The sequence below is a fragment of the Phyllopteryx taeniolatus genome, chromosome 20 (assembly GCF_024500385.1).
Source record: "Phyllopteryx taeniolatus isolate TA_2022b chromosome 20, UOR_Ptae_1.2, whole genome shotgun sequence".
NCBI lineage: Eukaryota > Metazoa > Chordata > Actinopteri > Syngnathiformes > Syngnathidae > Phyllopteryx > Phyllopteryx taeniolatus.
In genome coordinates this window covers 7,398,160-7,425,116 of record NC_084521.1, presented here as the reverse complement: position 1 = coordinate 7,425,116, position 26,957 = coordinate 7,398,160, and the positions used below count along the sequence as shown (strand labels likewise).

Genomic DNA, 26,957 nt, shown 5'->3' with positions numbered 1-26,957 from the left:
AGTTTTGCTTCACTGGTAACATGGTCAGCAGCCAATCGCATGGTACTTGACAAACAATCATTCACATTCATATTCACACCAATGGACAATTTGGAGTCTTCAATGCTTGTTTTTGAAATGCTGGAGGATGCCAGAGCACCCAGAGAAAACCGACGCAGGAAGGCCTTGAGCTGAAATTGGAACCGCCAACCTCAGAACTTTGAGGCAAAAGTGGTAACCACTATTGCACTGTGCTGCCAGGTTGCAATTATATCCCTGTTTTATGTTTAGTAGTTCCTTGTCATTTTTCTTATGGGTTAATTGGAAGAGAAGGAAAGAGCTAACAATGTAATTTAAAAAAAATAAAAAATTTAATTACAGCTAAGATATGGTTGCTGAAATGTGTTGTTTATGAAACAACCAGGAAACTACTTTTAGCCTTGAGCGCACCGTCACCATTGTAAACGTAACTTGTTGACTCCCGTGGCTTTCCCTGCATTTTAACGATCAAATGAGGACAATAATGTAAAATACGACATGATTCAACACCCAATTATAGTTTCCCCTATAATCATTCAAGGAAATTTAATCAAATGCCCAGCCCTCATTGAAGAATCACATTTATAATTGTTAGAAAGTTCCTATGCAAGCTCTATTTTGTTCGGCCGGCATTGCTGGCGATTGGTTTTACGATTGATTTTGTCAATGGTTTCCGACGTCTCACCTCAGTGTTTTCTTGCACTTTTTACAGCAGAAGCAACTTTTGTGAAAAACGTATTTGTCTGCGCTCATTTTTTCCATGGGATAAACCGGCTTCAAACAGGCCGAGCATGTCTCTTGGCGAATCGGTTGGAACTGATGAGACAAGTGAGACAGGCAGTTGAAAACCAATCATCTGTATTTGTCTAAAAACAACAGCAGTGCATCCCAACATCAATATGAAACCCAACAAAAATTCTGTACACAACAGTCATCGTAAATGGTAAGAAATCACCTAGAAAAGTAGTGTTCTCGCATTACGGATTTTGGTTAACAGGCAGCAGAACCTCCGGGTATGTAGCGAGCTGATGCAAAGCTGGCTTGAGATCTGTGGTAGACGTTTTGGTTTCCGGCTGAGTGGTGACAACGGTGGTGGTCGAAGAGTAAATCCTGTTGCCGTGGGTGTCCGTCCTCTCGTAGTTTTCTGTGACTGTCTTTGTGCCCAAGATTCTGCTCCCCTCCAGGTCCGTTTGTACCTCGAGTACACTGATCTCTCGTTGCGGGAAGCAGTCAGCGGGCTCTTCTCTGTTTAGAGCAGGGCCGTTGCACTGAAGCAGTTTGGCCGAGCGGAATTTCTCTGGGCTGTGCTGGCAAGTTGGGCAGATTGTAGTCTCTTTGGGCAGAAGTTCTGGTTTGTCTGAAGCTGACTGGATAGAGATGAAAGCCGGTGTACATTGAGGACCTTCTCTGAACTTTGGGGTTCTTTCAGCGCTTGCATTCTGGCCACCAGGTGGAGCTGTGGGGTCTTCTTTTATCTGCAGGGATGCCATTTTGCCTGAGCCGATGCTTATTCTGCTAATGTTACCAGACGCTGGGGATCGTTGCACACTTCCTAACGACTCCTTGAACAGGCATGATAGACCAGTAATATCAGACTCTGATTTTAAAGCAGAGACAGAATAAAGCGCCTTCTTGATGGCTTCCTCAATGTCAACAAGCCGTGCTAACGTCTGTTCTTTAAGAGTCATAATTTCCTCACTGGCTCTTTCGAGATCTCCAAAAACTTGTGCCATCGAGGACTTACTCGCTGTTGCTAATGGCGTCTTTGTCTCCTCTTTGTGTTCTGCTTTCGCTTGCTTTAGCTTCTTTTTGTTTGAGGGTACCACCCAGTCGGGGACGTTCTCGAACACTTTTCGCAGCGACCTCACGTCAACCTTGCTCGTGTCCTCCCCGATCTCTTCAACTCGACTGAGGATGCCCCGCAGCTCCTCTTGCTTTCGCAAGTTGTCGAAAATCTCCATGGCAGCCTCGGTGTTGCCCCGCAAGATCTCGTCCATGTGGACCGACAGACGCTGACGGCGTTCATCCTCCGTCTCCGTCCTTCCCTTCTTTGCCCTCAACTCGAACTTGCCTTCCTGTTTAATTTCTTGCTCATCTTTAGCATCTTTTTTGTTGCCTTGGATTACTGCACAGAATAACGGAGGTTGTGGTTCTGCACCTACCTGTGCAGGAATGGGTGACATTTGATTGTCACATTGAGCTATTTTCACTCTTTTGGGTTTAATAAGAGGTCTATTTTTTGGAAGATCATTTGTACTCCCAAATTTTTTGCATGCCTCTTTGAAATCTAAATGGGCTTCCTCTGTTTCAGTCATCTTTTCTTTAATCAGGATGTCCTGGGAGACTTTCCGCTGGGCTGGTTCCTTTATCTCTCCTTGCAGGTTGTCTTTGTCATTTTTACCCATGGGGATAAGTGAGCCATGGAGTTGTTCTTTGGGAAAATCCTGAGGGTTTTGTAATCCTTCACCCAACCTTCTGTGGCTCACTACATCATGTTCTGACTCTAAACCAGTGTTTATTTTAGACATAATTTCAGTTCGTTTGGCAGTATCTGTATAATTTTTGTCTATTAATAGCTTTAATGAGTTTTCTGTGTTGTTTGAATGGTTTTTTTGTAGTTTGATTTTCAAATGATCAGGCTTTGGAGGGATGGTTGGCTTTGGTCCAACAGGTCTTCTACTTTTCTGCGGCGCAGTGCTGATTGACTTTGCATTCGCAGTACTTGTTCCCGCTTCGATGACCTTGTTCGGACACACTTGAGTTTGGGATGCCATAGCACAAACATCTTGGTTGATTGCCTTATCAGGAAAAACTGCTACATTTTTCACTATTTCTTTGGAAGGTTTTGAGGAGTTCCGGTATATCATAGCTGCTTTGAAATCTCCTCTGGTGACATTAATGTTGGACCTCGCTAAGGAATCCAATGCTGATTTGAGTTTACCCTGAAAGACAATTTCCTCTTCCCCATGTTGTTTTTCTGAACTATCTGGAGAAAGCACAGCAGCTTGAAAATGTTGTACCGGGACCTCCTCTGTGCTATTTATGTTTTTATTGCTTGTAGCTGTGTGGATTTCCTCTGAAACAATTTGATTAAGGCACTCAGTTTCATGTTTAATATCTGGGACTGAATTGATCCTCAAACACATTTCCTCTGATTTTCCACTGTTACGGGGCGATGTGTTGGGTTCCTGGTGTATTACCTGTGAATTGATATCTTGTGCTGAGATAATTGGTCGCTCAATAGATTGTATCGATTTGTTTTTCTGTTTTTCTTGAGATAAATGGTGTAACAATCGCGCTTCCATTGTGGCTTCTTGGAGGCAATGGATCGCATTTTGGATTTTTGAAATTTCTTCATCATTATTATCATCTACAACCTCGATTGATTCAGCCTGGACAACTCGGTCCCTACACTGATTCTCAGATTGTACGAGACTGAGGGAATCCTTTGATTCTTCATGAGCTTGGCTGTCACACGCGACCATTTTATCTCGAGCTCGTCTTTCAGTGGGAACATCACAGTAATTCACTGGAGATGGGTGAATATTATCAAGGGTCACATTTTGTCTTGTGAAAGACTTTAACATAGTGGTTGAACTAGAAAGATCTTTATTGGCAATTTTATTGGACTGGCTTTGGATTTGATCTCCAGAGAAAATGTTTCTCAGTCTCTTTATGTCCACCGGTGCCCACTCTGGAGTACCCTCATCTGCAAGATCACCTCTCTGTTCAGGATCAGTATCAGTGCATTGTCCCATCATCTGTTTAAGAGGAACTTCCTGTTCTTCAACCACTGACTTTGCCTGAAGAGTTTTCAGATCCTCCAAGTCGCCCTTTTCGATACAACTCTTAAATCGCTTCATTGTCACTTCAGGGCTGACTGATTCTTGACAGATGCTGTCTGGAGAGATTAGGGGTGATATTCTTTCATTCGTTCTTGCCAAATACTCTCGAGGACAATATCGTCTCACGTCTTCCTCATCTAAATACTTGTGGAGGGAGTAAACAATAATGTCTGCAGATTTGTCAGAGGCCTCCTGGATAATCGCTCCTTTCCTCAGAGAGTTGTCTTGATTAAGAATATCCTCCACAAGTTGAACCACATTGGCAGTGTTACACTCTGTGTCCTGCCTACCAGTGAACTGATGCGGGTGTACGGGTACGTTGACCAATGTTCTTTTAATGACTCCACTACAGGCCTCCGTTAAGTAAGTGACCTGAGGCTTTAGGTTTGCTCGTGGTAGCACACGGAGTATGAGATTTTGAAAATTACCTTCAGACACCTCATTATAAGTGATCTCGGCTCCACTCTCTGATAATGCGTACTTGGCCTTTTTAGCTCGCATGGTCTCGTTCACCTCGATGATCGAGCCATCTGCATGAATGACGTTAAAGTGATGAAGAGAGCTCAGTGATTCCTTGAGTGTCTCTACCATTGTCTCCACTTCGTCCTTGTTTTGATGTCTGATTTTGTCAAATGGCATGGATTCAAACAAATGGGCTTTATTCTTGACCTTGGCGGCACAGTCATCATCTGCTGTTATTTTGGGGTTTGCCATATGGGCATAGAAATGTTCTATGTTTTTAGATATGAATGGATTGTTTTGCATAAGAGATGCCCTGGTTTTTATACTGTCCTTATGTTCTTCTTTAACTTCAAGACTGGATGATTCATCATCTACCTTCACTGTGCTATGATTAAAATCGCAGAGCCTTTGTTTGGGTTGTTCTGTCCAATTCACATTGCTGGATTTTTCTTGGTGCTGTAGATTCTGGTGGTCACATTTCTCCCTCCCTTGTTTTTGGACTAAGCCAGTCAAAGCACCAGGAGTGACAACCTTACCCTGAACGTTATCTGGACTTGACTGGGGTGTATCCACACACGGACTCTCAAATATCTTTCTGGTTGCCTGGACATCTATTCTGATAACATCCTCCTCACACTCTTTTGTGGGCTTGGGACTTGAGGCCACTGTTTGGTCAACAGAAGGCCTCTTGTCCGGGTGCTCAAAAACAGCTGATGTTTTACTGATGTTGCCTTTTTCGACTATTTCCTCAGTCATATGCATCCTGGGGGTGTAAACTGACACTTTATCACTCTGGGAACAGTTCTCGAATATCAGCCGTCTGGAGCGGACCTCTCCCTCATATCCTGTTTCATCAGCTGTCACCTCCGTCTCCGAGCTCAAGACCTCGGCAAGCTCCTCGTCTACGACCTCATCCAGCATCTTCAGCTCGGGGTGCGTGTGCTTCAGGAGTCTTCTCAGCTCACATTTTTGCCGCTGTTGGTACAGCCTTTCTTTGCACGTTTGGGATAGCAAGAATTGTTGTGACTGTGTCTCAGGGTTGTCCTCTGGTCCTAGCCGACAGTGGTCTTCTCTTTTTAGTAGGTTTTCTTCGGCCATCTTAGAAGAACAAAGCAATGCAGTCATCATTTGACTCTTAGTCGGTTCTTAAGATGCCATGCTTCAGTGTGTGAAAACATGCTTCAGGTAATGAGATCGTATTACCTTCCAAATACCACCTGATTGATGCACATCATCAGTTTGTTAGCCGAACTCCAAAGCGGTAAACAACTGAAGGCACTTCAAATGTGAACCAAACAGATGAAGCAACGTGCATCTGTCTTGTCAGTACACCGCAAATGTTATGCATTAAGTCTATGTTACAAAATGATGTGCAAGGCTAACTCACCTTTATTTGTTTCACTTGTTTCCCAGTTTCAGATGGCTGATCTTGTGCCTGGTAGGAAACATAAAATAGTCGAAGTGCTATTTTTAATCAACATTTGAACTTAATGGTAATAAAACAAAACAATTGTATTCCGTAATCCTGAAATAGACCAACCAAAATCAGAATAGAACAACAGCACAATTCCTTAAAGTAAAGCCTGTAAAGATACTAGTAGTAATAAAACTATGAATTAAAGGTAGAAATTATGTGGATAGTCAAGTAGAAAAGATAAAATTCAGATAGTTACCGGTTTTAAAACTCTCTGCTTTGCTTCCTGAGTTGCCAATTTGGACAGATAGAGCGCAGACAAAGCTTTGACAGAAACACACAGTTTCTCCCTCTCTTGGACAAAGGAGTTTTCTCTGAAGTCGGCGACTGACCTCTGTTTTTCATCTGCAGATAAAGCACAACTTCACACGTAAGATGGCAAGATGCAGTAAGACATCTCGTAGTGGAATGGACAAAACAATAAAACTTGCAATGCTGTCATGATTTGCTACTGCACTCACTTGGAAGCTTTTACGTAGCAGCGGCTGTACATCAAAGTTTATAATATACCACTTGTGATGGTAAGGGGAGTTACCTGACTCCACTGACACACATACTGACGAGGAAGTAAAAGGCAAGTCACTGTTGACTGAGCACGGAAGAGCGGAAACATTTTTTTTTTGTTTTTTGTTTTCTATGTCCGAAACAGGACAAAACCTAAAATACTGTATGACAATTTTTGTAACATTTGGGTGAGTCAAGTCATTCAGTAGTAAACATACAAGAATACAAGTTCCCTTCACCTACAAGAACCAGGTCTCTGTCTCCGGCCCAGGAGAGAGACTTCTTGATCCTCTGTTTCAGACGCAGTTCCGTTCCTATGACAGCGAAGTAACCCATATTGCATGTAACTTGGAATGCGTCATAGCCTATCACTCACCTAACGTGGTGTTAAATTCATAATTACGGTAAATATTTGTATGAAAATCACTTCTAGGCCATAAATGTGAAAAAAATTAAAGGGAAAACAGTAAGTACGGCAGTAACAGAGTTTGCCTTCTTGTGCAATGTATAATGACTTATTCTTCCACCAAATGCCATTCCTCACTTCGAAATGTCGTATGGCAGGGACATCGTAAACGAAGGACACCCTGTAATTAATCAGGGTTTAGTCTGGAGCTCTTTAGTTCCCCTTTTCGTCTTACAAATCTTTCCAATCATATTTTGTGTTTGTAACTGCAATGAAATCTACATGGGCCATAAATGGTGAAAGGTTAGGACTGACAGTTTCATTTCAGTCTTTGGTTATTATTGGAACCCATTTCAGTTTCATAACCAATTGGTGGAGGCCCAGTGGTCGCCTATGACTGCATCAGAAATGTTTTTTTGTTTGTTTTATTTAATCAAGAAGCTGTATAACCGGCATGCAAGATCCAGTAGATGATTCTGCTTGCAGTCTTCAGAGAAACTAAACACAAATCAGTACTCACCATCAACTAGCTGCTCCTTAAAAATCGGTCTGTGTCTCCTTCAGTAATTTTCAGTTCGTGTCCTTGCCGCGCTCACGAGCTATCTGGCACTCCTGCCCTAGTGACAGCTGACACCGCCGCACACCCACCGTTGCACTTATTCCCGGGTTAGTACAGCGACTATTTCCGTCCCATGCCGGAGTGCTCCACCACATTTGCGCCAGTTGGAGTCAGTCACTGGCTCTTGCAAAGTCACCCCCTTCCCCTTTTCATTCATGCCACCAGCTACTTTGACCCACAGTCACACTCCGCTTTCTAGGGAATGTGCACCAGGCGAGTTGTTTAGGTTTTCTACCAGTAACATGAGGACAGCACTCGATTTGACCGAGCTACTTATAGAAAACAGACCAGATCCTAAATATTAGACTGTGTAGATAATATGGTGGACATTCCTCAATATTCCTTATGCATTGAAGGTAGAAAGAGTGATAATGATGGACATCCTTGATACCAGTGCAATCTTCCAAACAAAATTGTAGGCCAAATTGTGGGTAATTCATGCCTTGTTTTCAGAATTGACCATTTGGTAAGCCAGTTTTCCCAACCTTTATTAAGTCAAGGCACACATTTACCATAAGAAGAAATCACCCCCCCCCCCCCCCCCCCCCCCCCCCACACACACACACACTCCCTCTGGAAAAGTAATTTCTGCAAGGGAGAATACGTCCACAATGCACCCCTCTCGCATAATGTTATGCTGCATTTAGCTACAAAAAGCATATGTTATGCTCCCAATGTAGTCTAACAGTAACCTATGCTAACTCATGATCACTGTAAATATTTGTATGAAAAACAGGAAGTACAGTGGTAACTGAGCATGCCTTCTTGTGCTGCACGGCGACATGTTTGCCACTGTGCAAAATACAGTTCGTAACCTTGTATGCCGGTGCCTTTGTAAACGGAGGACCCTCTGTAATAGTAAATAGAAGGCTAAATAGCTTTACAGGAACAGTCCCTGTCCTTAATATTGTCAGCTCGGCGATGCAGTGGTTCAAAATAAGTTGTATGTATTTTATGTAGTGCTTTTTTAATGAGGGTTCATCTGTGCAAAGTTTAACTAAGGGCAAAGTCTGGGAGTAGATATTTGTGTTGTTTATGGTTTTATAGTACTGTAATACAAAACGAAATGGGATGGGTGCATGTGTTTGATACATGCAAATCCCATTCGCTTCAATCTGTGCTGTGACCTCCAATTTGAAACTTACATTATATTTTATGTAATATTTTCATTTTAGCGGGAATGATAATTTGGTCTACTACTCACCGGCTTCAGAGATCACAGTTCTTTCAACATTGGTACCTCCAATTGTTTTCTTTCTTTCTGTCTGGGTTTGCATCACCACCTGAATGGACACAGTACAAAAGTATTGGCACACCTGCCCAAGAAGTGGAAAGGAAAATATGGAGTTGATACGTCGCTTTGCAGCTATTATATAACGGCCTCCACTCTTTAGGAAAGATGTGTGTGGGAACTTTGAATCTTTAGTTAATTTCGTAGCAAGTTAAAATTTCCCCTTTGCGACCCTACTCTCTTTCTTTGTGTGTGTTCAGTAACTTTCTTCACCTTTTGTGGAGCATTCCTTTCCTTTGCATCATTCTTGCTGGGATGCACTGCCTTCTGCTCCTCTGCTAACTTCTTGATCTCTCCATCCATCACTGGCTTGGCATCTCTGGAAGGCCTTACCTCGTCTGCCAATTTGAAATTGCTTGCCGGCTTATTTCTTGACTCAAAATGTGCCTTCAGGGACTCGATTGACCCGTTGGAGTTGTTTTGAAGGTTCCCCATCGACTTGCTCCGACTCAAACTGATTTCAGGCAAAGAACGTTCCCATTTGTCGCTTCTGGTCTTCGGAGGCTGCAGCTGAGGCGCTTTGTTTTCCTGTGGACTGTTCATGGGTGGAGTCGTCGCTGTATTCTTACATCAGGAAAAGATTCCGTTAAGTCTATACAGAAGGACCTGAATATGTCGCAAAGTGAAAAGTTAACCTCTTGAAGGGATGGCTTCGCTTTTGTGTCACCATTTTCTTTTGAAGTGATGTGAGCATCTCCGGTTGTAGCTTGAAATCTGTTTGGGGCATAAGGAAGCATTAAAAATGTAGGCAAGGTTTACATAAATAGATCATCAGGGCAGTGCTTCCTCCACCTTTCGACCAACTTGGACACGGACACTGTCCTGCTGAGAATCCTGGGATCCATCCTGGCTGGCTTGTCGTATGATGAGTGGACGCTACGTAGGGAATGGCTACGCGTCAGCATGCTCTTCATTTCCATGGTCGATTAAACCTCCTACAATTTTGGGCTATTTTCCAGTGTGTCTGGTGTTCTGATGGTTAAACAGACAAGTGACATTTGATCAGCCTGACTGTCAAAAGAAAGTGGTTCCTGCAGTGTTATTAGGCTGGATTTACACTACACAACTTAGTGCCCAATTCCGAGTCATGCCTGTATCCAAATGGTTTACGACGTCCATGTACATTTCGAGTAATACATATTTGATATGGCTGTTTACAGTCACAGAACACATGAAACAACCTGCGTGCCTAATCCCTAAATTGCACGTAACTAACCGCACAAACGTCAACACGCATCTCTTATGACTCGCGGTGATCGGAATAGTCGAAGCTAGCGAAGCTGACTGTTACGCTCGACCACAACCATCTTATTTTCACACACGCAGACATATGAAGACTACTGCCTTGTTGGTAGGACGTTTTGCTACTCCACAAAGCATGATAATCCAGCGATGGCAGCAGACAGGCAAGTCAAAAGTCATCTGTAAATTGACCGATTGGAAGACGAGATGCTAAAAACAGGTGATTAGTTATTGGTCATCTTCAAGTGGTAAATGTCGATGTGGGGTAGTAAAGTTGACTAATCGGTTCAACCTAGTGTGTATACATCTGCAATCGGTGTAGTTTGATTACGTCGAGACGGCATTGACAGGATATAGCTGATCTGTGCATTTGTACTCACCCAAATTGGCAGATATCCAAAACGTCTCCATTTTTTATGCACATTTCTGCAGCCTGATTGCCATCTGAAGATATCCAATTACGTGAGTTTTTATTTTTTTCTACTGAAACTGCCAGACGCATATCCCAATTGTGAAACTTGACAGCAAAAAGTTTGAATTTGATCGTATCACTTGAACCATGGAGCGTAAATCCAGCCTTAGGGGTACAGTAAGTGTTACTCGAACGGTCCGTACCCTTATCCAAATCTGTACCTTTATTCTGATAGCATATTGTTAGCCTATTAGCATAGTTGCCCAGGTCATATTTGATATTATTTGTTACGCTCCATATAAATGTTTTTTTTTTTTTTGCTCCGATTAAATGGTCAGTTATTAAAGAATCTTTACCTTTGGCGATGTCACTCTACTCCTCGAGTCGATCTGAATCCCTTCCGTAGCGTCACAAGACTAGTGGACTAAGACCAAAGTCCTCACAAGCGCTGACTGTGTTAAAGTCATTTCTACTCATGATGGCATCAAAATCTCTCACGAGGATATTAATTTTGTGCTTCAGCTGGTCAGATGATTATTGGAAGGTTTGGGCTGACCTATTACAGTAGCAAATAGAAAATCCCCAACACCAAGTAGAGCACATACGTACTTGAATGTGTACTTGTTTCATACGGTGAGTCGGTTATATAGTGAATAATTTACTGTACAAGATAACAACACCCAATGTGCCTGTCTGTGCATGTAAATTAACAGTGGGCTGGATCTCCCTCGCATGTGTGTGAGCATTCTTCTCGTCAAGGCCGGCTGGGTTTCGTCATCTCGCCAGGAGGTGTATGCGTAACAGCAAGCTGGATCTCAGTGGCTAACTGTGCACATTCCGCCCACTGTTCCGGCCGGCGTTTGCCGGTCTCTTTAGTATTGCTTGTTTGGCTGGCTTTCGTCATCTCGCCGGCAAGTGTATGCGTTAACAGCTGGCTGGATATCGCCAGCGAGTGCATGTGTAAAAGGAGGCTGGATCTTGTCGGCGAGTGTGCACGATCCGTAGCCCATAAAGGCAATAAAATCATTTACACATGGAAACATCACTTCATACACTATACTCCTATGTAAAACACATCAAAAAATAAAGGATTTATTTCAGAAAACGACAAGTGCTGTGCTCATTTTACTGCACCTAGCGTCACTGAAGTCAGTCACGAGCCCATACATATTTACATCATCACTTACTCATCAAGTACGTCCTCAAACGTGTCTGCGCCCATGATTTCTCGTTCACTCGCTGCAACTATAGCTTTGATTGTGCTTGAAAGGGGGTGGAAAATACTTATATATTATATTACACTTAATACTAAAATACTTGATGTCATGAAACTCATCGGTGAGATTGGTGTTAGTGACCAGGGGCCTCATGTACAAAGACTTGCATGGATTTCCTCCTAAAACATGGCGTACGCTCAAATCCAGAAAACGTCGTAAGCACAAAAATATTTAGATGTATGAAACTCTGCGTACTCATGAATCCAAGCACATTTCCTTCGTACATTCCAATCAACGTGGAAATGATCGCACATGTTGGAGTAGCCGACTCCTCCCTGTCCACGCCCATATTTGAATATGCAAATCATATTTAAATGAACCCTGCACCTGGGATGCTGATTAAAAGGTGTCCTCACCAATATCAGTGGTTCATTAAATACGCTGGTTAACAAATTAATGATGAGTCCTTGCCTCAATTGCATTGTTGAAATCAAATGTTGCCGGGCACGAATTGTTCATCAGTGCTAATTATTCACGTGTCTCTGGTGTGCAGATTTATGAGAGCAGTTTCCCAGCATCACCGCTAAGTGTCGCCAAAGCACCAAAAGCTGCAGAAACGTGCGTACGCCAGCCACGCAGTTGGCGTGAGGCGCCGCACATTTCCACGGTCATGTCCCTCTTGATACATCTGAACTTTGACGCCACGTTTTTGTGCGTACGCACCTTTTGTGCATGAGGCCCCTGGTCGGCAGATTGCACGAGGAAGCCTTTGCTGATGTTAGTCGCAATCTATCTTGAAGATAGCAGCAATGAAGAAGATAACTGACTGCAATCAGTGTCACTCGTCGCTTCTTTTGAAGAGTTAGGATTAAGGGTTCATTTCAATTGAGTTTTAAGGGTTAGTTCAAGCGACTGTGGTGCATTTACCTCTTCTCATTTTTTTAAATCTACAAAGCACAATACCATTTCAAGTACAAAGTAATGTTATAGATATGTAATATTTTTTTATTTGTGTTTTTCAAGACAATTATTTTCTTGGAGTTGTCTGATTTTTGCAATGAAATGACATCAAAGACCTATTTGAAAGACTTTTCCAATAAAGCCTCTTTATTGCTTAATTAAAATAAAACCTTTACTAAATAAAAACAAATAAATGGCGTTTGCTTATGAGATTTAACTCTTTCTATGTTCCCTTTAAATGTGCATTTATAGTTTTTGGCCATATAGGGGCAGTAAAAACAAGCAAAAACCACAATGACGCTTGATTGTTCATAATTTTTCTGTAATACATGTATTTTGTGAACATGTCTCACCTTTCTGTTGAGGGTTGCACTTTTTTTTTAGTTCGTTTTAACATGATTCTATGACCATTTTTGGCTCAGTTAATGAATGAATGGTCTTTGGTGTGGTGTTTCCCTCCACTTCACACGTACACACGTGAACTGCAGTGAAGCTGTGAGAGACAATGACAGCTTTTGTCAGCCCACACAATTCCTTCTCTCTCTTTAGCTTGCCTTCCCATTAATAAGTCCTCAGACAAAGAGAGAAGCACTCAGCCCTGAGGCGAAAAAAAGAGAATCCCTCCCCGACTGGAACCCTCGCAGCCTCCCTCGGCCTCAGAGGCGCTGCACAGATGAAAGGGAATATGTGATGTTGCGCCTTTTGGACCGTGAACCCTGCAGTGTTGACAGGCTCTTGTCTGAGTTTATTTATTTATTTATTTTTTTAAAACATGCTCGCCAACAACATTGGCCAGCTGTTCAAAGAGAGAGAGGGCTTCTGTGGCAGGTTGGGCTCAAATACCCGCGGCAAAAAAACAGACATCCACCCACTAGCATTGTGGAAAATTGACAGGAGTGCCTGCCTATCCATCGAGTACGAAAGTAAACAACCAAGTGAGCCTTACCTTATCTGGCTGTGCCTGTGAGCACGAACACACCTGCAGTTACATAACAGGAAGGCTTATTTACATGCCCATGACTTGTCTAGTTAGGCCGGGTGAAAAATCAGATGCCACGTTCAAAGCCCCCCCCCCCCAAAAAAAAAGGTAAGCAGAGCCGCACTGAGTTTAGTTGAATGCATAGATCCGTGTTAGCAATCAGCGTTAGCAATCAATTTTAATGCAAAATTAATCTTAATCTGATTAATTGATGGAATAATCGCTAGAATAATCTATTTTAAAAGTATGCGAAAATGACAGCCCTAATGTTTGGTGATGTGTCCGTGCGCCACATACACTCACTGTGGTGTATGAAGTGCTGCCTCCATGAGTGAAAATGTATGCATTTCTTGTCTTGATGGACGCTTGTCTTAGTAATGGAGTCTGTACTCGTCATTGGCCCAGCAGTATATGGAGCGTGGTGTCAAGTCGCTCACTTGCATGAGGCACAGTTGCCCTGCTCAAATTAGCTAATATCAATGAGACGAGAATTAGGGTGCATCAAGTATACTGTAATTTTTTATCTTTGGGGTATTTTGAAGATTCACATCACAGACATATTAAGACATCTGGGAACTGTTTTACATTGTGGTGGGGGGGATGCATGTCTCCTTTCAAGCAGGGGAGACAGTGCTTCACTAGACTGTGCTGTTTTACATTTTCCTTTGTTTGTCAGAAAGTATGCTGAGCATGCTGTGTTTTTGTCTCGTTTCCTCAGCGTGTTCTCGAGGCGTGACGACCAGCAGATGGAGCCAAAGACCACACAAACGCACACTGGCGGCTTCTATGGAACATTCACCGAGAGGTTAGTCCCGGCCAATTTGTGGCCAGCAGTGAGAAAAAGGGTTCAGTTCAGTTCAGTTCAGCTCAGTGACAAGTAAACACACCACATTGTGTGTAGTTAGTGTAGCACCCCATCTTGCGCCAGACTAATACTGTCCTCATTTCACCCAAGTGCAGTCGATAATGTTATTTCTTCTCAAAGAGCTTGAATTTAACACTAGTTATGTCCTTGAATGTGTATGAAAACACACACACACACCTGCCTCATCACATGGCTGGTCATGAGTTTGCGCACGATGGGTAATAATAATAAAATGCATCGTGACATCAGAGCGGTGTGTGTTAGCGTGTATTCGTGTGTGACTCAGTATTGTGCGTGTGTGTGATTCATACGTGTCCTACAAGTGACGTGCCTAAATGTTTTGATCAGGAAAAGAATATGCCTTGTTTCCAAGGCATTTGCGTTCAAGGAAATGGAAGCTATTTTAAGACTTCTGAGTAGAGCTGGGCGATATGGCCTTATGATAATTTCTCCAATTTCAGATTTTAATCATTCTTATTCCTCTTTTTCTTATAAGCAAAAGCAATGGACAGATAATGGGAAAGTTGGTGCATGCTCTTGGGGGGGGGGGGATCCCTTTTGCCAAAAGTTTGTAAACACAATCCTTAATAAATGTACACTACTGGTCAAAAGTTTAAGAACACCCCAGTTTTTATGGGGTTTTTTTTTGGGTGTAAAGTCAAAAGTTCATGTCAAATCAATAGCTTGAAATATGTAAAATAAGTTGGATGGTGAACTGCCTGAAGTAAAAAACTAAATAAATAACAATAAAATCTGTAAAGTTACCCAAAACAAAAAAATTAAGTACATTTCAGAATTATACCAAAAAGCACAGTCTCCAGACTTAAACCCCATCGAACTGAGATGAACTTTAGGATGAACTCGACAGAAGACTGAAAGCAAAGCGACCTACCAGTGCCACACATTTATGGAACTTCTACAAGAGAGTTGGGGCAATATAGTGGGGAAAAACTATGTTCAATTCATTTCTGCTCACTTGCTGCATCGAAAAGGACATTTGTTTTTCTTTCCCCCCCCAGTCCAGCTCAGGAACACCCGCTGCTCTGCTTCCCGCAACACATGCCTGCCATTAGTTGGAAAACTCGCTCTACTTTCCACATGTGCACGAGTAGTGTGCTCACTCTGTCCTTCCGCAGGTGTGCGTGCGCCTTTGTGTGTGCGGCGCCCGAGGAGCAACGTGCCTCAGTACAGCTGAGTGGGAGTGACCCGGCCCTAAGCCCTCCTCTCCCTCGCCGGCGCAAACGCCGCCCACCTCATTAGTCTTGCACAGAACCGTGGCGAGGGCTCGCCTCGCATGTGTTTGTGTGTCAGCGGGAGTGCACGTTTCACACGTGTGGCCGGCGCAGTGAAGGAGCTCTAAGATGCTTTGGCGGGTTTAGGAGGCCCAGCGTTCGCCGCACGCCCCGAGGGGGTGACGGCGTGGCTGAGCACCCGGGGTTACAATAGGCCCTCCCGCCGAGGCACTGAACTGTACACGGTCCCAAACACAGCTCTTGTTTGAGCGTCAAAGCAAAGTGACAGGATGAAAAAGTTAAGAAAATGCTGAAGGATTTTGTTAACGCTTGCCTGATCATCAAAAAAGAGACTCTGTTTATTGATCTTTGCATGCATTGAATGGGATGCGTTTGAGCTCTCTGTTACTGATTGCTTTTCCTAGGGTGCTTATTTCTGCTGCATTCCCCCAAAATTCAGATTTCAGACTGTCATTGCAATGGAATGCCACACGTAGTCGGATCTCGTGGCCAATTGATGTACGCCGACCTCACGCAGATGCAGAAAATATCGATTAATAGCCACTCAGCAGAGCTAAACATATACGGATCCTCCGCTAACAACCCAGGCTAAATTTTATATCTTAGAACAGTTGAGATGTATCACTTCAACATACTTCCTTGACACGATTACTACTTTCCTATTATCCAGGGCGTTGGCATGCGAAAGAGCACAAAAAACGCAAATACGGTTTTTTTTTTGTCCCCCAAGTGAGTAGCCCAGGATAAGTTCCACAGTAAAAACTGCAAATAGGTGAATTTGTGAACGTTGAACCACGAAAAGGCAGGGGTTCACTGTAGTTGCAAATGTCAATGCGGGCGGACACGTGGGTAGGCTAAGACTAAACCAGCTGCAGCATACATTTTTTTTCATCTTCTGCGCTCCTTCTATATCGCACAGTTGTTTCAAGGTGGATACTTACTACAACAGATATGCTAATTTATGTTAGCCTGTCTGTGGTGTTTCGCATTATAAGTTAGCAGTGAGCTACGGGACTTTTGTCAGATGCAATTGTATGATTTGGTTGAACATTTTGGTATTTAAATATACAAGGTTTAATTCTCTTTTGTTTTTGGTGAACATTAAACTTCATGTAGGAACGATGAATCAAGAGCTTGAAGCAAGCACACTTTGTCTCTTATTTGGAGAACTGCGAGATCATATAGTCTTAAATATCTAAATAATACTTAAAAAAGTGTGTTTTAATGTGTTTACAGCATGTGGGAAATAATGAGGTCTCTATATCACACATTTCCACCTATTGCAGGTGGGTCTGGACCATCCCCTGTGATAAATGGAGTTCACTGTATTGAAATCTGCTTGCTGCCACTTCAACCATATTCTACTGAGCAGCCAGGACAGAGAAAGACAGGTACTGTTTCTCTTTTTTACTTTTTTTTGTTTAAAACTACAGTTCGAGATGGATAGTTTTAATTTAACAGTGATGACATCCGCTTATTGAGGTCCGACCTCAAGTTGGGGGGGGACATTACCAACTTCCAAGTTTTCTCAAACACACGGCTTTCAAGATGAAAGCCCGCACACACACATCCCCCGGCGTGCAGGGAGCGCGTGTCTTCCTGCAGGACTTGGATGTTCCTCCCTCATCCAATTCAGTGCACGTCCAGAGCTGGAATATCAGGTTTCCTGCCTTGCTTTGCACACTTTGTTCCTTCTCCGTCAGCACACAACAGCGCCGCATCAGGGCGCTCTCTAAGGATATTACCCACTGGCTAAAAGTGTCACCGCTGTTGTTGAGGTTGCTAGGCGATCATAATTATCATTGCAGGAGTTGTATTTGGACAGTGCACGGGGAATCCAAATGAGTTGGGATTCTTTTTTTTCTTTTTTGTGCATGCGCGTGTGTGTGTGTGTGTGTGTGTGTGTTTCATTCATGTTTCATATTCTGCGCATGGAACCCCAGATGACCCCCTCCATGGCGCCAGCTGAGTCCTGGCACTGCAAGCAAGGAAGAGGAGGTGGAGGAAAGGCGGGGCGAGGGAGTGTACCAAGGGAGAGTGGATGACGATATAGGCGAGAATTTATGAAGTCGTACAAAAAGAGGACAAGAATAAAACAATGAGAGGGTGGATCGAGTTTAGTTTGGAATGAATTGCTCCTGTGTGCGCGTTCCTTTTTATCTAATAAGTCAGCTCCAGCGGTGAAGGCTGCCGATGCAATCAGCTGTGCCAGAAAACAAGTTTGTGGTTGCACTGTGGGTCAACTCCGCTATTTTTTTTCCCCTCCCTTTTTGAAATGTGATCCGGGCCTGAGAGACGTCACTGCGCGCAGCTTCTGGAATGTCCTGCGTAGAAGGAGGCAGGCTCTTATCTCTTATCGCTCAGGCGGTGACCATTTGTTCTGCAAAATGGCACATATCTTACATAAGCACATGTGTCAGAAGCCACAACAGTGATATTTTTCAAAAGTGGATAGAGCTTGATTAAACGGTAAAAATATGCCGATGTTTTCAATGCTGTTATAATGTGTGGCGTACTCGAGATTGACACCAAAGTACGCCACACATATAACCATTTGCGATTGTAAATTTTTTACAGGTTGACATATGTGTGTTGACCCTGACTGTTTTCTGAGCAGATCAGAGAGGAAAATTCATCTTAACACACCCCACACCACAGGATAATCAATTTTGGTTAATCATTTAGGGACATCCGATAATTGGGCCTTTTCTGACTTTGATCGCAAGAAACGAAAAAGGCTGACATTTGAGCTGATTGCTGATTGTAGGTAAACTGTCTGCATTGAAGTTAAATCGGACCAAATCAACGCACACGATCAGTGGTATGGAAAATACTGTGAGACTTCAGCTCAATAAGACCTTTTTATTGGGGGGGGGGCAGTTATTGGTGCTTTTCTTGTGTTTATGTTGTGTAGACACAATCTGTGGAATGATGTGTAGATACGTGACTTACGTATAAAAATTGTTGTTTCAGCCTCCCGTGGCCTTGGCAAACCAGTCGTCTTCACCTTTAATGGGTTTGGCCTGATTTACTCTGCCGGAGCTTAGGGGGGCCGTTTGCGGGATCTGCTTTCTCAAGGCCGATTAGCGGCATGCACCTGGGATATTAGCCCGCTTTGATATCATTGGCAGGCAGCAAATTCAATCTGCGGTCTGTTGTTATGGCTGGTAAGCTTTTCTTATTGTTTAGCAGATGCACTGTGACTTAGCTGGAGAGAAGAAGTGATCGTAACCTCTCTTAAGATGGACAGACATGGTGCCAATCAAGACTGTTTCTAGCAGTCAGTGGGCTAACTCCATTTTCAATCAGCGCTGCTTCTTGATGTTGGGTGGCAATACCTCATCCACAAGGACTTTGGCTGGATTTCCAGTGCAGCTCCAAGTGCTCAGTTCCAGCTTGGATTTCTATCTACATTTGAAGGGATTCATATTGAATATATTTAGACCATACTCAATTGTTTTGGTTTCGCTGTAGTTTAGAATTCCAGTGGGTGTTTTCAATGTGTTTATTTGTGTTGTGTGGGTGTGTTTATGTCACCAATAGTCAAGGTGGCATTGACGGCTCTATCCGAGTTGTCAATTTACACCGCACTTGCATTGGCAGATACCAGCTACGTATTGGGTTTTTATCCACAATTTCAACTGTTTTTGCCCTTCGATTATATATTTAAAAAAAAAAAAAGCAAATGACAATGACGTTGCTCCCTTCTGGGATTTGCTTGAATTCTCCTGCTATCAAACAAGCTTTGAAACAATTTTTTACCGAGCATTAACTTACATCAATTTCAAAAGACATTTCCAAGTTGGCAACATTGACAAGCAAATGTCTGTTTGCAGACATGTTGTTAGCGTGAGCAGTGCATGTCAGTGAGGATGCGCATTGACCTACTGAAGCTGCAAAATATTTTGATTAAGAAGAAATTTCCTAACATATACAAACGAATGGATTGATTAAATCTATTAATACTCCAGTCCTAGTTGGTTGTGCGTTATCCTCAGTTTCGGAACGACATCCCTGCAGCCTCAGTCCCACCCGCGCCTTTTCCACTCACCCTTCACACCACCGTGCAGTCCCTCCTGAGGCAGCACTTCGGTCACATTGGTTATTAATACATTGCATCGCTCAGTGAGTGTGCTCAGCACAGGAGTGCAAATATCTGACAGTGGCTATTTATAGAGCCTGCAGGCAGACGGGTAGGAATCCACGGCAACGTGATCCAACCATTTCTGGAGTTGTGTTCCACAAGAAAGGCCCTCGGCGGGAAAAGAAGCGCGGGTCATTGGCGGGACTTTTGCCATGAAGGGGAAAGTGCGAGGAGCTGGCTCGATGCATAAGCAAACTAAACACCTGCATAGGGCCCCGCGACCACTAGGTGCCCACCTAAAGCATTTCACTGTCAACTGAGCTGGAGTACAGTATTTAGGAAGAACAGTCACATGAAAACATTTGGATTAAGATTATTTTGATTTATTTTTTAACGAAAGCTTTTTGCCAATTAGTCAACTTTATTTGTCTTTAAACCATTTTTGTCACCTTGTTTTAGGTACGGTACCTCTGTTCAGATACATTATTATTTAATTGCTTGCCTGACATTTTATTTTTTATTGTATTATTATTGGCAGAAATAGAGGGTCCCAAAATGAAATTTTGCCTCTGGCTCCATGGAGGCGTGTGCCAGCTCTAAAAGTGTGTCTCAACGGAATTCCCGGTGGCAACGCTGGTGCGGCTTACAGATGAAAGATGCATTTCAATAAAACTTATGACGTAACACGACTGACTGTAAGTGTGTGTTTGTGTGCGTGTGTGTCACTCAGGGCCTCCTCACACCGGGTTGTGGCTTTGCGCTGCGTCTGTGATGACAACCTGAAGGAATGCGTGTGTTGTTATGAGCTCATGATTCTCAGGAGGCCCATGTTTAGAATGCACGCCAGCTGCATGAGGTGAAGAGTGTCAGATGCAGGTCAGCTCGGGCTGCGCGGACCTCGTCTAGCTCGGGCAACATCAACCGCTTTTACGTTGCCTGGAAAAGATGGCAGTTTTCCGCCTTTTTCCCCCCAAGTCGCTCGGAAAACCATCAATCGTACAACCGTAAATGTTAACATTTACGGTCGCAAAACCTCGTTTGTGGTCAACCCTGAGTTTGGCGGTACACACATACGATTTTTTTAATTTGAGAGACTCCAAACAAGTCAAGAAAGAATCAGCATGTGTGTGCTGACTGCTCTCCGCCGACAATCGTGATTGTCCTCCCCCAAACCTGACTGGCTATCATTCCATTTCACCTCACAATCACAAAGTCTATGGCTCATCCCAATTCAATATTGACCTTACGCATAAGAATTTGTGATATTAAATGTTAAATAGTGAATAAAATATTGGACATTTGCAATAATTGGCTCCGACATTTTTCAAGCAGATCAAGAGGAAAACGTAACACACCTCACACCACAGGATAATCACTCAGAATAATCTTTCAATGACATCTGATAATCGGGCCTTTGCTAACTTGAAAATGCTTGTATTGTGTCCGATAATTCTGATGTAGGCAACCTAAAACAGGTTACACACATTTTGATAATTGGGCCTCATTTGACCCCTGACTTCTGATCTAAATGATCAAAAGCCCGGTTATCGGATGTCTCTAAAAGATTATTCTGACCGATTATCCTGTGATGTGGGGGTGTGTTAGGAGTGATTTTAAATAAATCCAATCAAATCTGCAACTGTAACAGCTCCCACTCTCTTGGGAAGAACACTCTGGAGGGTTTCTCTTTAGTTAATTCCAAAGGTGTTTGATGACTTTTTTTTCCCAACTGAACTCATCCAAGCACGCCTTGGCTGGCCTTGCGTTGAACAGAAAAGAGCAATGGTTCTCACACCGTTGGAAGCATATACAGTGCTCCCAAATGTCCTGACAAAATGAAGAATTAAGATTAATAGGCATCTAAGGGGCTGGACTCTGCCCTTATTGATTAACTTATTGATTGGGAGATCTTTCTCAGTAGGGTTGTCCATTCGGTGAATAGCTCGTATAACCCGCCGCCACCTGAGATGTTTCCTGTCAACAGATCACCCCTGGGAATACTCAGCAGACCTTTTGTCAAACTGTCAGGCTTTATTGTCCAGTGTTAAAGGAGATATGCAATTTTTACACAAATGAAGACAGTATATAAATAACATCAATATTATAATGTCTGGGACATGTTCAGTGTAATACATGCGGCTCATGGACCAGCACTTGTGTGTGTGTGTGTGGGGGGGGGGGGGGGGGGGGGGGGGGGGGAATTGGTGTTAATGAAGTTATGTTGAAGCGACTGTTCTCAACTCCTTGGAATGCCACGTAATCTATCACGACCTTAACGCAGTAGTCATGTCATATTTGCGCTCCATCAGGCACATAATTACAGTAAATATTTGTATGAAAAACACTTCTCGGCCATATAAAACCATCGCGTTATGGCAGTAACTGAGCATGCCTTCTTATGCCATGTGACCACCGTTCACAGGGGATAGGGGCCGACCCTGCAGCGAAAATCTGTGAGGAATTGATGCACCCCCCACCAAAAAAAAAAATTTATTTGGCAAAGCACTACTTTTGTGTTATTGAAGCTCCTCAACTCACTTCAAATTGTTGATTTTAAGTTCATTGCGCACCATTCAGAACCTCGTATGTCGGTATCCTCGTAAACTACTTTTATATGTTGCCACGTAGATCTACTTCATAAATGTCCTCCTTTCCTCATGTCGTGTCCTCTTTTTTTTTGCTGCTGTAGCACAATGGGATTGATGTTCAGTGCTTGTGACATATCTGTTGCCCCCTGTAGTCCACCCTCCCCCTCCTCCTTCCCCTCCTCCTCTTCCTCTTCTTTTAATACACACACAATCCACTCTGTGCGTGTGTGTGTCTCTTATCTGTGACACACAGTCAGTGGTAAGCAGACGGACTGTCAGACTGCACGTCTGCCTTTGCCAGTGACGACGCCATGTACTCGCGAGCCTGCGTGTGTTCTGCCCGAGCATTTGGGGCGAGTCACGTGTTCACGTCGTGCCTGTCTGCTCACCTGGTGGTTGCCATGGGAACAGCCAGACAGCGGCAGACTTTGCAGCCGCCTCTCTCGGGGGGATTGTGAGAACACGGAGCAGGTTTAAGGTCGAGGAATCACTCTGGGACTTTGTAGTGGAGGGAGTGGTGGGGCTCTAAATTCGTATTGCTAATGATTTTTAACGTTGTGCATTTATACTTCTATAATACCTTTCAAATGTTTCCTTTGTTAAAGGAGACGTATTATTCATCTTTTTAACAATTTCAAATAATTCTCAGATGTTTTCAAAACATGCCTGTGACATGCTTTTGTTAAAAATTCTCCAAGGATCAAGGGTTATATAACACTTAACGCACCCTATTTCTTGCTGAAATTAACCTGTTTAAGAGTGCGGCCCATGTAAGCAAGTGACTGGATTAGGCCAATGGCAAGCACATATTTTGTTACCATGATGCCTGGGGGCGGAGCTAGGTGATTAAACAGGCAAAAAAGGAGCCCATAGTGTGGGGAAGAAAAGACAATAAAAGAAATGTTCACTCTTGGAGGCAGTAGTTCCTTCCCACGGCCGTCACGTGGACAACTTCACCGAGCAATCAAGTATGCACTGCTTATTAGAAGCAAACGCTATTATCTAGTGGTAATCCATGCATCCAACAAAACTTAATGCAGGTCTGCTTACCTTTTGGCTTCCACATGATAGCCGTGGCGTCGCACCCATGGGGGATGCATGATAGTGTTTCATACAGTGTAGTTGTTTGAAAGTGGCACTGGATCTTCTCCCATCCTAGCTGATCATGTCGTAGGTGGTTATCAAAATTGGCCCCACAGTCACAGCCACAGTGGTGCGAAAGTGCAGAATAGCTCGCACACGGACACATTTTCAGAAATAGGCCGATCGAAAAAATTTACTTGGTTGTTGAATTTCTCTTGATGGGTTTGCAAGCACCCCAGAGACCCAACTATTTGTATGCAAGCCATTGAAAGCCAATTATCCATTATATCGCCTTTAAGACATAAATATGGACAGTGATGAAAGAAGCCTCAAGGTTTGCTTAAACAGTGAGAAAGAATCCAAATGTCTTGACCCAAATGTCCAAAAATCCACATTTTTCTATCATAGGCCATTCTCCAAGGGCCAAACTAAATGTTTAAAAAAAGACGATGGAATGTTAAAACCGGTGTTAATTATCACATATGTATGTGGGTTAAAGTTTTGGGCTCCTTAATTGCCTGGCGTGCTGGATCAAATGATTTTGTATACCCACACCTTTTTTTTTTAACACGTATGCGTCATAAGACTATCCGGACTGTGTTGAGGAATGTCATCTTTGAGCAGATAAAGACAAAGGTGCTTATGTTAGCACAACATGGAGACCTCTCTGTAAATGGAGTAATGACAGGCTCGCGGAGCACATCTGAGGTCCAAACACACATGCTTTGTTGTCTTTCAGTGCTGTCCCTGTCTGCTCATTTGCATTCTTAAAAAGGCAACAAACACTATCGCCTCTGTTGTCCTTTTATTTATTTATTTTTTTTCCTCTTCTGCCGTCGTGTCCTGAAGAAAACCCACAGCTGGACATTTGTTTTGTTTTTGTTTTTTTATTTTTTTATATTTTTTTAAAGCTCAGCACTGCTGCACACTTGTTCTTGCGGTTGTTTTTTTCCCCCACCCATCCTTTAATTATGCTTCCAGTTTTTTTAAATTTATTATTTTTTTTTTTTATGCTGACGCTTGAACAGCAAGAAGTTCCAGGCTTTATCGCACCAGTTGCACACTTCTCTCCTTTGTGTTTTGCCAGCTGCCCTCATAGAAGGAGGAGGCAGTGCAACGGGGTGAATGTGGGTCTTGTGTGGTGTGTATGTGTAGTATATGAGGTTAATGGCGTGTAGGAAATGATGTTAAGGCTACCTGAATAGATTTGTTGTTTTAAAGCAGAGCTGTGAGAGAGCATATCATAAAAAATGCCCAAAACCTTGAACTACCAATTTTATTACCATAAATATTTGTTCAATCATTGCATCAAATTGTATATTTTTTTCCACAAACATCAGACAAAAATTATAGTGGCTATTTTGTAATAACACCTTTATTTATATAAGTGGGATCTTAGGGTATTAGACTTGAGGAGTTGCGTTCATAATACATATTTTTGGGAAAATTGTCACAGGAAAAACAACAAACACCAAAATTAAAAACATCCCAAAAAAACAAGTAGCCAAAATATCATAATAAAGAAAATCTAAATATAGAAACATACATACAAAATATTAAACTAACATCCAAAAATACAATTATGCAAAAAAGCCCAAGCACAAAAATCCATCATTAAAAAACGTCAATAAATATAAATATAAAATGGGAATCTACAAGAGATCCTTCAACGGAGGTAAATGGCTAATAAGTTTTAAAAGAAAAAGAAAAAAACTGCAGATCTGTTCACGTTTTTCAATTGACACGATGGTGCTTCTGTCACTTGAAAGTAGCACTTGATCTTCATTCATCTTACCAGATAAAGATATGGGCAGAGAAACTGAAAATAGTTTAGCTAATAGCTAAACCGTTAGGTAACGCTATTCTGTGCATCCAACAAAACTCATTGCAGCTCGGCTTACCTGTTGGCTTTGACATGATAGCAGGGGCGTCGCACCCGCGGGTGATGGGGGTGCTTTTTCATGATCGCGTTTCAGACCGTGTCGTCCTGCGGCTGTCATTTGAAAGTGCATCTGGATCTTCACCCAGCCTAGCTGATGTGCGGAGCAACTCGGACAAAATATTTTCATATGTAAACTGTCTGAAAACAAATGATTTATTTGGTTGTTTAATTTAACACTTTATGGGTGGGCAGGCACTCCAGAGACCCAAATATTTGTTTACAAGTCGTTTTTTTTCCATCAGGTCCCCCTTCAGGTACTAAAACATGGTCTGTTAGAAATGAATGGCCACTCAAGTTGTGCTTAAGAAGTGAAAAAGTTTACAGTGTTATTCCTTGTCAACAGCCCAACAGATCCGGATGCCCAAAAATCTACTTTACAATTTGGGTCGTGGCTCTTCTGAGCCTTTTATTTGCTTTGCCAAGTTCCTCCCCATCACAGCTGCAAGCCGCTGGCAGCCTGGGCCGAAGCACCGAGCAGCGGCAACAGCGGGAATGTAAAGCGGGAAGGAAGAGGAAAGGAGGGTTTTAGAAAAAAGTGAACTGCAAACGAACCGGAGTGCGTAGCGGGAGATGGATGCATATAGCGTGGTACCATGTGAGATGACCACGCGCAAAAAGCACGAGTGAGGCATCCCACCGGGGGAGATACTCTTACATAAAGCAACTCCGACTCCCGCTCGCCACACTCTCACATGGGGGAGCATGTGAGAGACACTGTGACTCTCCTTCCCACCGCTTTGTCTCGCACTGTGCCAGACAGCCACACAAACATTCCGGCCGGCGTCTCCTCCTAAACACACCCGCTCAACCTTCCCTTCAAGTCACCCTTATTGCTTTTTCTGTCTCCTATGACCTGTGTTCGTACCCCCCCCACATCCCCGCCCCCCTCATCCCCTCTACTCTGGGGCCTCACGGAAGATGGCCGGAGGTCACCGCGATGTGCAGCTGCGGAGGCGACAGCAGGGCGGGGTGGGGGGCAGAAAGTGCTGACTGCACAGGAAAAGGGCCATCCAAGTGACGTCACGCTAGCTTGTATTGTGTCCGTGCCAGACTCCCGTGTTGCCCCTGGGACATTCCCGGCGATCTGGCTGCAGGGAAAACACCCTGCTCGGAACATAAGCAGAAGCTAGTGGAACACGTAGTATGTCAAGTATGTTGAAGTTGGACTGCTTCCCTTATAGGGATTTTACAAACCATTGTAGAGTAAATAGCTCTACTACTAAAGACTGTTCTCGGTTTACCATGGTCCCGACATATGGTATTTCGAGGTTACGAAAGGCGTGTGGCATAGTTAAACATTCATATGCGCACCATTCATAACCAGGAAATACCATGATTATAGTAAATATTGGTATGAAAAACAACTCATATGAAATCAAATGACAAACAGTAAGTACAAGGGTAACTGAGCGTGCCCAGAGGACACTTGTAATAGTAAATAGAGACATTTTAACCTTATATAAACCCATTTTCTGAGCCGCTTCTCCTCACTAGGGTCGCGGGCGTGCTGGAGCCTATCCCAGCTGTCATCGGGCAGGAGGCGGGGTACACCCTGAACTGGTTGCCAGCCAATCGCAGGGCACATAGAAACAAACAACCATTCGCACTCACAGTCATGCCTACGGGCAATTTAGAGTCTCCAATTAATGCATGTTTTTGGGATGTGGGAGGAAACCGGAGTGCCCGGAGAAAACCCATGCAGGCACGGGGAGA

General features: G+C 43.3%; 1 protein-coding gene and 1 long non-coding RNA gene across 4 annotated transcripts; one reads left to right on the top strand and one right to left on the bottom strand.

Moving 5' to 3' along the window:
• Positions 1-859: 859 nt before the first annotated feature.
• LOC133470059 (xin actin-binding repeat-containing protein 1) lies at positions 860-11,111 on the bottom strand. 3 transcript variants are annotated; one of them, XM_061757924.1, is made up of 8 exons: positions 10,630-11,111; positions 9,412-9,591; positions 9,255-9,333; positions 8,833-9,183; positions 8,533-8,611; positions 5,999-6,144; positions 5,713-5,760; positions 860-5,423 (listed from the first exon to the last, which is right to left on the bottom strand). In XM_061757924.1, the coding sequence occupies exons 2-8, from the start codon at positions 9,537-9,539 to the stop codon at positions 996-998; spliced, it is 5,259 nt and encodes a 1,752-aa protein (XP_061613908.1). In that variant the 5' UTR covers positions 9,540-9,591; positions 10,630-11,111; the 3' UTR covers positions 860-995. The 3 variants fall into 3 exon arrangements, with proteins under 3 accessions (XP_061613908.1, XP_061613911.1, XP_061613912.1); XM_061757927.1 differs by lacking the exons at positions 8,533-8,611; positions 8,833-9,183; positions 9,255-9,333; positions 9,412-9,591; positions 10,630-11,111 and adding an exon at positions 7,230-7,852; XM_061757928.1 differs by lacking the exons at positions 5,713-5,760; positions 5,999-6,144; positions 8,533-8,611; ... (2 more) ...; positions 9,412-9,591; positions 10,630-11,111 and adding an exon at positions 5,529-5,706.
• A 2,950-nt stretch (positions 11,112-14,061) lies between these two features.
• LOC133470383 (uncharacterized) lies at positions 14,062-20,304 on the top strand. The gene is made up of 3 exons (XR_009785969.1): positions 14,062-14,234; positions 16,834-16,938; positions 20,170-20,304. It is a non-coding gene; the product is annotated as an uncharacterized LOC133470383 (long non-coding RNA).
• The last annotated feature ends 6,653 nt before the right edge of the window (positions 20,305-26,957 follow it).

What these genes read in the sequence shown, in the direction of transcription:
- LOC133470059 (XM_061757924.1), bottom strand. Translation starts at nt 9,539, where the DNA reads ATGGAAATGAAGAGCATGCTGACGCGTAGCCATTCCCTACGTAGCGTC. An exon ending in AAAGGAATGCTCCACAAAAG is followed by an intron (nt 8,612 to 8,832) that starts GTGAAGAAAGTT and finishes GTGTCCATTCAG; the next exon opens with GTGGTGATGCAAACCCAGAC. An exon ending in AACTGTGATCTCTGAAGCCG is followed by an intron (nt 6,145 to 8,532) that starts GTGAGTAGTAGA and finishes CTTTATCTGCAG; the next exon opens with ATGAAAAACAGAGGTCAGTC.